Source organism: Octopus bimaculoides, chromosome 7 (genome assembly GCF_001194135.2).
Source record: "Octopus bimaculoides isolate UCB-OBI-ISO-001 chromosome 7, ASM119413v2, whole genome shotgun sequence".
NCBI classification, from domain to species: domain Eukaryota; kingdom Metazoa; phylum Mollusca; class Cephalopoda; order Octopoda; family Octopodidae; genus Octopus; species Octopus bimaculoides.
Genome location: NC_068987.1, coordinates 54,196,012 through 54,205,723, shown reverse-complemented (window position 1 = coordinate 54,205,723; position 9,712 = coordinate 54,196,012). Strand labels below are relative to the sequence as shown.

At 42.1% G+C, this 9,712-nt stretch overlaps 1 protein-coding gene across 1 annotated transcript in view; it reads left to right on the top strand.

The window, feature by feature from the left end:
- LOC106869506 (uncharacterized) overlaps window positions 1–9,712 on the top strand; it is a 75,798-nt gene extending 66,086 nt beyond the window's left edge. The window contains exon 5 of the mRNA XM_014915273.1: window positions 9,263–9,712. Within this exon, the coding sequence (XP_014770759.1) occupies window positions 9,263–9,342 (80 nt within the window). The 3' untranslated portion in view covers window positions 9,343–9,712. The remainder of the gene's footprint in view (window positions 1–9,262) is intronic.

Here is a 9,712-nt window from a genome sequence, read left to right as displayed (position 1 = left end):
TCCCCCCCCCCACACACACACAGAGACACACACGACGGTCCTCTTTCAGCTCCCGCCTACCAAATCCACTCACAATGCTTTAGTCTGCCCAAGGCTATAGTAGAAGACAATTGTCTAAGGTGCCACGCAGTGGAACTAAACCCGGAACCATGTGGTTAGGAAGCAAGCTTCTTACCAGATAGCCACACCTATCGTATAATAATTTTATAAGAACATAACTAAATACCTAACGTATATTTTATATATTATGTTGCGGCTGGTTATTGGATTGTAACTTTAGTTTTGTGTTGTTTGGCGAAATTTTTGAAATAAGAAAAATCAAGGCAGTTGACAGCCATTTACGCAGGCTTAAACTATTCCCATACACTTTTCACACAATGTGATCAAATCTTGATGATAGAAGGCGAAATTCTTGTACCAATATCCTGCTATCAGTTCTACGCACGTAGAATATCTGTTAGGCATTTGTGTTATGACTACACCAGTTATTTCATTTTGTTTTTGGTCAAAATATTTCTATAAGCTCTTTTCTAGACTTTCCAACCATGCCCTTGCTTGGTAAACTCATGAATTCTTCTCCATATAGAACTTTTTGCAGCTTTCACCTTGTTATTCTCATCGAATGTCTTCTATCGAAATTGTGTTGTTTACGATATAACCGCAATATACGTAATTCTAGTATCGTTGATCACAAGAGAAAGTTAGTACTAGTTTCAGATTTCCAGAGTTAATAATAACAAAGTATTAATAACGTGATGAGAACAAACCATGCAAAACAAACCGTCTGAAGAACAGTTTTAACTAGTCTTTGTCTTTATTGAAAAAACAAAAACAAACAAAAAAACAAAAACAAAAAAAAAACGAAACAACAAAAAAGAACGAAACAAAACAACAAAAATAAAAAGCAACAAATTTCTCAGTCCATTCCTTTACCATTAATTTTAATTTGCATATGCAAATACACTTTAGTATATTCTTATATTAAAAAAAAATGCATGCATAATCTTGATTCTCCTACTAACGGAATTACCACGAAAGCTACATAATAGAAATTGCTCCGGAATATTCTTATTTATTTTTTATCAGTAATATTGTTTCTTCTAAAATTCATTCATTCAATTTAATTTCAGATCAACTATTAAACAAAAATAAACAAGAGTAAAGCTTATATTTCAAGACAAGTATATTAAGCCTAGAAGATGGGTGGCTGTGTGGTTAAGAAGCCATCTTTTGCAACTACGGCCTTGGGGAAGTGTCCTCTACTATAAACTTGGGCCGATCAGTGCTTTGTGAGACAATTTGATAGATGGAATCTGTGTGGAATTATCGTCGTGTATAAGTGGTGGGTCTGGTGGCGATGGTAGTGGCTGTCATGGTGATGAGGAAGATTGTAGTGGTGTTGTTGATGGTGGCGGTGGTGGTGGTGGTGGTATCTAATATTGTGGTTTAGCCTCAGGTTTGCTCCGACTGAGCAAACCTATACACAAGATATTCCAGCTGTGTCTATCTCGCATTATACTTATGTTCAGCGAGCCCAGGAATCTCTCCTTCGAAAAATGTCACATTTACGATATTCCTCAGACATAAGGGTGGGAGAGTCAAAAGGGTGTCTATATATGCTCCTAACTCCATGTACACCGAAAGAATTAGCGAAAACGTAGTAAAAGCTCTCAAGGCATACTCGCTTGCAAGTGACGGCTAAGTAAGCCTATGTCAACTTTTCCTGCCAAGTTCAACGTCGCCTGTCGAGGTCAGCTTCACCTGTCATCTTACAAGGTCAGCAGTTAGATTTTTACACATATATATATACATATTAAGACTTCTGTTATACATACTCTTTACATGCACTTTCACCAATTGGTGAAGTTTAATAAACAGGTATGGAAATGTCTTTCAGCTGTACACACTGCAAATATATTGTGGTTGACATGCACCAAGCACATTAAAATTTAATGTGTACAAACGTTACTCTTATCATCACGCCGAAAATTATATATTTAATACGACAAAATTACTTACGCAGGTACCCATGCCTATATAGTTACATGCTTACAGGCATGCATCTCTATACGTAAGTTTGCATGTATGTACTTATGTTTGTACGTATATGTATATCTTTACTTGTTTGTATATATGTTCGTATGATTCTGTGTAAACATGTGTCTATGCAAGTATCTATGCACGTGTCTTTGTATGTATGTATGTATGTATGCATGCCTGCATGCATGCATGTATGTATGTATGTATGTATGTATGTACGTATGTATGCATGCATGCATGAATGTTTGTAAGTATGAATGTACTTGTGTGTGTATGCATGAATATATGTATATATGTATATTTAAATATACTAGCAGACGTACCCGGCGTTGTCCGGGGCTGTTTGTTAAGTATGCCTGTTTGGTTATTAGACCATTCACAGATGCACCTCTCAACTGAATGAAAGAAATCAATGGCAGATGTTCCCTGCGTTGTTTGATTTATTTAGCGCAATAGTGAACATCTAGACTCATACGCCCACACTATTGTCATTGTTTTCCATTTGGACAGTAGGTCGATCTGTAAAAAACCGGCAGTAATTGAGTTTATTTTCCTTACCACATAACTGCTGACATGTGCTGTTTAGCAGATGGAAAGGTTGAGTCTAAAGATACGACATAAAGAGAAATAGTATGTTTACTTACTGTTTTGCTGGGCTGCACATACAACATTATCTGAACAAAAAAATTGACGTGTGGCCTGTGCAAAAAAGATGAAAAGTGTAGTATCTGTTGCCTACCTCACAATTGGGGTCACTTAACCGAGAGCATACTGTGAAGATTACGCTAATGAAATAAATAAGGGGACAAGGATATAGTTACCTGATGTTTTCCTGTTTGCCGTATAGAGCAACATTCATTGTTGTCTTTCCGCTGTAGTCTCCGTAGCGCGCGCAACAGCATCTCTTGTAAGTCGATCTGCGCGTTGTACTGCGGTCTCTGCCGTCCATGCAGCAGCAGTCGAGGAAGCATCTCTTGTAAGTCGATCTGCACGTTGTGCTGCAGTCTCTGAAGCATAAGTGTGTGCCTTGTTTACCTCTAGAAATATTGTTATTGTTACATTTTACTGTTATAACTTATGACTAAATTATTCTAGACCATATTGGTCTGATTAACAGTGTTATTTTTTGTTTTGCCCTGTGGGGCAAAAAAATCACTTGGAAAGAAAATTAATATTCCTTTCAAAATTTACAAAATTTGATATAGCGTCGTCGTCTTTATCAGTAAGTCAACAAGAGAGGGAAGTGGGAGGAGATGTAGAACTTGGGAGGAGATGTAGAAATTGTCTTTCGCCGTCACTCGCCCCCACTCACTATAGATGTAAATGATAGTAGTAGCTGCAGGAGGAGTGGCAACAGTAATGACACCAACAACAACAACCACAGTGGAAATGTCAGGAGTAATGAGAATTCGATCAAGGAAGCACGAAATATAACTAACAGCAGCTAATTGTGCTAGGGAAATATCACCATTACTACCACCACCGCCACTACGACTACCACACAAATCAGTAAAATTTCGAACAACGAAAGGGAAGGGTCAAATAAAAATAACGTTTCCTTCGTAAAAGTTACAAATAAGTTTGAAATTATGTTGTTAAAGGATAAGGAAGAACATTTAAAGGAAGCTGAGAGGATTATAAAATGTGAAGAAAGAAAGGCCACGATAAATGTGCCTCAAAACCTGCTAGAGGCAACCGAAAAAAAAATCAATCATGTACAGTGTCTGTCCATGAAAAGAAGACTGGAAAAAATACCATCAGACAAAGCCGAGCTCTGCCTGAAAAATATATGGGGGTACGCCAGCTTTATCTGCCACGCTCCAAAGTTTGGCTACATCAAGTCGGAATCACAAGCACAAAAACACTCAACTGTCCCATTAAAAACGGAGGAGTTCACTTTAAATCCCATCTATGTGGGACAGAGAGTGATCTGAATAAAATAAGTAACATACTACTAGAAGTCGATTTCTAGTGGGAAGTGAAAGCCGTGGTGCTGTGCTGGAAGATCCTAGAAGCCACATAGAAATCCAAAAATCCAAAAAACTGGGCTGGTATAGGATTGGAAATTCTGCTGCAAGTAAAACCAGAACTGTAAAGACAATTCCCGACCTAATAGAAATCTCTGGAGGCCAGCATCTCTGGAGGCCAGCAGTTGATTGCGGAAGGAAAAAAGTCGCGATGTTACTCCTGTCACGATTCAAGTCACATCAAAGTCAATTACCCAAAGGATAGAAGGAAAGGGGGAAAAATGAGCCGCAGTAACCATTAACACATCTACAACCACAACAACAACTACAAACACCACAACAAGGACAGCAGCAGCAGCAGCAGCAGCAGAAACAGTAACAACAATACCAACAGAGACAATTGGACACAACAGCATCCACAAAAACCACTAAAGCGTCGGCAACTGCACTACAGCAACGACTGGAGTGGAAACAACTGCACAACGTCAAGCAGAATGCACACTAGCAACAGCAACAACCACATCACAAACAGCAACAGTAACGCACCTACAGGGAACTCCCCACCAAAAATAACAACACCATTAACAATGCCAACAGTAAAACAAATACCTGCGGAAGAAATACCTCTCCCTTATTCGGACAACGAAAACGACGGAAATAAGGATGGACAGACATGGCAAACAGTCACACGAAAAGGAGGGAAAAGACGGAAGAGCACAAACGATAAGCAGAAAAAAAGAGGCAGGTACGAAAAAATGGAGGAGGGGACGAATAGAAACAACAACACCCCATGCATAAACTCACCTACACACATAGAGGAAACAATAACATCATCCCCGCCACTACCACCACAACCTCCACAATCATCACAAACACAATATAACCTACATACACAACAGATGGACTTCATTCCACCAAATGATCATAAACCAGACATTATAAATTTCACAGTTATAAACACAAAAACTAACGAATGAATTGAACTCGTCCACAAGCACATGGATATTTATGAATCCAATTATGTCACACGAACCACAAATATACCGGTACACATAAAAATATTCAAAGCTACTCAAAGCAACTACAAAATTTTGAAATCTAGATATCCCCAGTTTGTAGGGAATTTTCAAAAGGACCTCAATATTAGACTTTACAAGGAACTGATGGGGAAAAAAACCCACATTCAACGAGAGGGACGGAGTAGGCACTCACATTCACCTACAAAGCCTTAGTAAGTAGCTCTCTCCTATTTTCACACATTCCCATCGTCCAACATGGCATTGCTTAGAGTGAGCAGTATGAATGTACGCGGCCTGGGACCGTCATGGAAGCAAGGTCGCCTGCTCAATGACCTCAGGCTGCGAAAATTAGACGTAATAGCTGTCAGCGAGACCAGGATCTCGGACATGCGCACCTTAGAGCCTATTTTCGATGATTATGATTTCTTTGCATCTCTTGGTCGACCGAGAATGGGAGGTGGAGTCGCGGTGTTGTTCAGAAAAGGTCTGGATCTCGAGATACAGTCGGTCTTCCTGGATTAGGAAGGTAGGATGGTGGTCCTGGACGTAAATGATTACGAAGGTTGTGCTTTTAGACTGTTCGCTGTGCACGCACCGACCGGAACGGGACAGCCGGATTTCTTTAGACGTTTGGAGGTCTTTCTTGGGGGTCTCTTGAGGCACATGATGGTTCGGAGGCGGAGGTGAACTTCACCTCCTACCTCGATGGATTACTGCGGCTTTCGGCCAGGGACGTGGAGTTCTGCGAAATGCCGATAACAGCGAAAGATATACGTGACGCACTGGACAGTTGCACGGGATTGGGTGGTCTGCCCTTCGAACTTTATATTCATATGCCAGACTTGTTCGGTGAGATTTTGGTAGATGTCTATCGCAATTAGCAGCAGAACGGGAGAATCCTCAGATCTGTGAGCCGATGTGTTGTGACGCTACTGAGAAAGGATCCGAACAAGGGGGACATTTTGATAACTTTAGGCCTGTAACTCTGCTAAATGCAGATTACAAAATTTTGGCCAAGGTATTAGCAAAGAGGTTGACGCTTGTCGTGGCCAGGTGGGTGATGCGCAGACTTGTGCTATCCTCAACAGATCTATCCACAACAACCTCCACTTCACGCGGTACATCATAGAGAGAGTTTGTAAAGAACCTGGCATGGGTGGGGCCCTGATCAATTTGGATCAGTAGAAAGCCTTCGATAGGGTCGACTATCGGTACTTGGAGGCTGTCCTTCTGGCGGCTGGCTTCGGTCCTGTTTCAGAGGCTGGATCACTGCCATGTACAGCGACATCTGTTCGGTGGTCAAAGTAAATGGTCACTTGTCGGAATCATTTAGCATCACCCGTTCGGTCCGTCAAGGATGCCACTCTCACCCCTTCTCTACACACTGGCACTCGCGCCATTACTGCGGAAGCTGGATGTTTCTAGGAGCATTCCGCGTGAGCTAGGATGTGGAAGAGGTGTGACAGCGTACGCGGACGATGTCAACATGATAGTGTCAGATGTTTCTGAAATAGAGATGCTCGGCACTACCGTAAGGGAATACAAAGTGGTGACGGGAGCAATGATTAACCAGGAGAAATCAGTGGGCTTGCAGCCCGGCACCTGGAGAGGCAGATCCATGCCGACCGACAGCGTTGTGGGGCGCTGGATGGAGGGACTGGTTAAGTTGTTCGTGGTCTGGTTTGGCCCGGACCTCCAAGTGGACAAGAACTGGGGTGAGGTGACAAACAGGGTGGCCAGTCTCACCCAGAAATGGGCCGAGAGAAAGCTGTCTCTGAAAGGTTAGGTGGAGGTGACGAATACGTACATCGCATCAGTCATATACTACAGCCTGACTGTCATCCTTGCCCCACTTCGTGCCTATACTGGCTGGTGCGCTTGCTCCTCTGCTTCTTGTGAAAGGGAAGGGTACCGCTTATCAGACGGTACCGCTTGTCAGCACCCGTTGCGTTGAGGACTGGACATGCCATGGTTCATGATGCGCAGATATGTGCTGAGGCTGCAATATTTCCAGCGACACCTTAACGGCGAGCAGGTCTGTTCGCCGTTTGTTAGACACGCTTTTCCGCAGCTCGTCTCCTTGACGGAGCTAAAGTCCTGGATCAGGCATAGACCGAGACAGGGCGCTTGGTACCTAGAGTGTCTCCAAGTACTCACAGTCCTCGGCCAGTCGAGCAATGTGGTCGGTGGAAGTTCCACCTTGGAGTTCTATTGGGGATTAGTGGAGGGCAAGAGTGACGACGATCTCGGAGAGACTCTGGGCGTTGAAAGGGATCAACTGGCTGATCTCTTCTGGAAGACTTTCTGGCCGGGGCCTATGGATAATTTCCAGAGGTCTCTGGCCTGGTAGTGCTACCGGGGCGCGCTGCCGGTTCGTAATATGCAGTCAGACGGTCTTGTCCAAGGTGTACGGGGAGCGAGGAAACCATTCTGCATATACTAGTACAGAGTCCGCTCATTGCTGATTAGTGGAGCTTTGTTGAAGAGTTATTGTTGCATGTAGGACGGATCCAGCTTTCGTCCGAGTCCATCGTGAAGATTGCCCCACCTCCTTCCTTTGGCCGGGAAGGAAAGGCAGTTTTTCTCTGTGTGGTGGCTATAACGAAAGAGGTGGACGCTATTGAAAAGGTTGAAGACGGGTACCTTCGTCTTTGGCCGATGCCTCATTGACTTTTTCAGGTTCAACCTGAAAAGGAAGGTGAGACTGGAGAGGGAGGTGCTGTCAAAAGGTGGGTGAATGTAGCATGGATGGCCCGTGTGAATGAGCCTACTCTAGGTGTGCGCCTTCAGGCCGCATGGAGTGAAGAGGAGAGGGTTGTCTACCTGAGGTGCCTTGGTGTCAGGGGCCCAAAGTGAGTGAGGTTTCTTTGGTCACCTCTCGGTAGATCTCCCACGTATTGGGGAATTATATATTGTTTTGTAATTTTCTTTGCTAATTGTGTTTTGCTGTTTAAATGTATAACCTAACTGTCCCTTGTCTGTGCATTGTCCATTATGTTTTGTGTTCGGTGGTTATGACCAATAAGGAAAGTATTATTATTATTATTACTATTTTATGGATAATTTCCAGATGTCTTTGGCCTGGCAGTGCTACCGGGGTGGAGGCGCTACCGGTTCGAGATAAACTCTACAGACACGGATGTGCTGTCAGACGAGCTTGTCCGAAGTGCTTGCAGAGCGACGAAACCGTTCAACATGCACTCGTTCAGTGTCCAGGCATTGTTGACTTGTGGAGTTATGTCGAACAACTATTGTTGCGTGTAGGACAGATTCGTCTGTTGTCCGAGTTCATAATGATGATTGCCCTGCCGCCCTCCTTAAATCGGGCTGGCAAGGTAGTTTTCCTTTGTCTGGTGGCTGTGGCGAAAGAGGTTATCTGGTGGACGAGGCTGAAAGGAATGAGGACAGAAACTTTCCTCTTTGGTAAAGCCTTCATCGATTTTTTTCAAGTTTCACTTGAAAAGAAAAGTTAGGGTTGAGAGGGAGGTGCTGTTCTCGAGTGAATTTATGAAAAGGTACTTGAAAGTTGTGAAAATGGCAAGTGTGGATAGTACCACTCTCAGTATAGACCTGTGAGTCGGAAGAAAGAAGTTGGAATGGGCTCTCATCCTTGGTACTCAGGGTGACCTTGGAGGGTGGGGTTCCTTGATTATCCCGAGAGGTCTTCCTGAATCAAGGGGATCCCATCACGACCCTTTTCCCCTCCTTTTCTAGTGTCATATACTATGTATATTTCCCTTCTTCTTATGTATACCGTGTATACTTTTTATTTTATCATTCCATTATATGTAGACCTCCACACTTTATGTCTGTCTTTGTATTGTCCCTTCATCCTTCGCTCTGGTGGCAAATAAAAAAAAATCATCATTATCATTATTTTTATTATTATTGTTATTATTATTTTATGTTTGAATTTTGCTTTACATTTGTACAAGTTGGATCCAAGTCTCACCCAGAGACCTCAAGAGACAACAAGTTAGAAGTTCATGTAAGTGTTATGCCTAGGGTACCATATATTTGGATTTGTACATAGTGTTGTTCTAGAGAATGTTTAAGAAACCATAAGAAAATTATGTTTGTTTTAACATTTGAGATCACATAGACAGTATTTTACGTAGGTTATTATTATTATTATTATTATTATTATTATTATTATTATTATTATTATTATTATTATTATTATTATTAACAAAGCCTGAATACTAATGACAAGACTCTTCTTATCTGAAATTGCAGGAGACGATAGCAGTACGAACAGAGTTGAAGGTCTACCAGGAACAAGCTCTTCTTCGCACTACCAAATTGATAGCATCTGAAGTTACAAGATAGCTGGGGATGTAATAAAATGTCATGAACAACATCAACTACAATATCAATGATTTCATTTATTACTACAAAGGCGACGGGCGGTGGGAAAGCATTGCAAAAAATAACTTGCCAAACGGTGAGTCGTGGGGATAACGGCAAATTATCCTGTAATCTACAAGGACAGCGATGACAACGTCACTGATGACGACGGTGATAATGATGATGATGATGATGATGATAATGATGATGATAATGATGACGATACAGTGACGACGACGATAATGATGACGATGATGATAATGAAGAGGATGATTCTAACATCGAAATGGCTGACTTGAAATATTAAGCTTTGATAAAGTCAATATCAGCAGCCTAAAA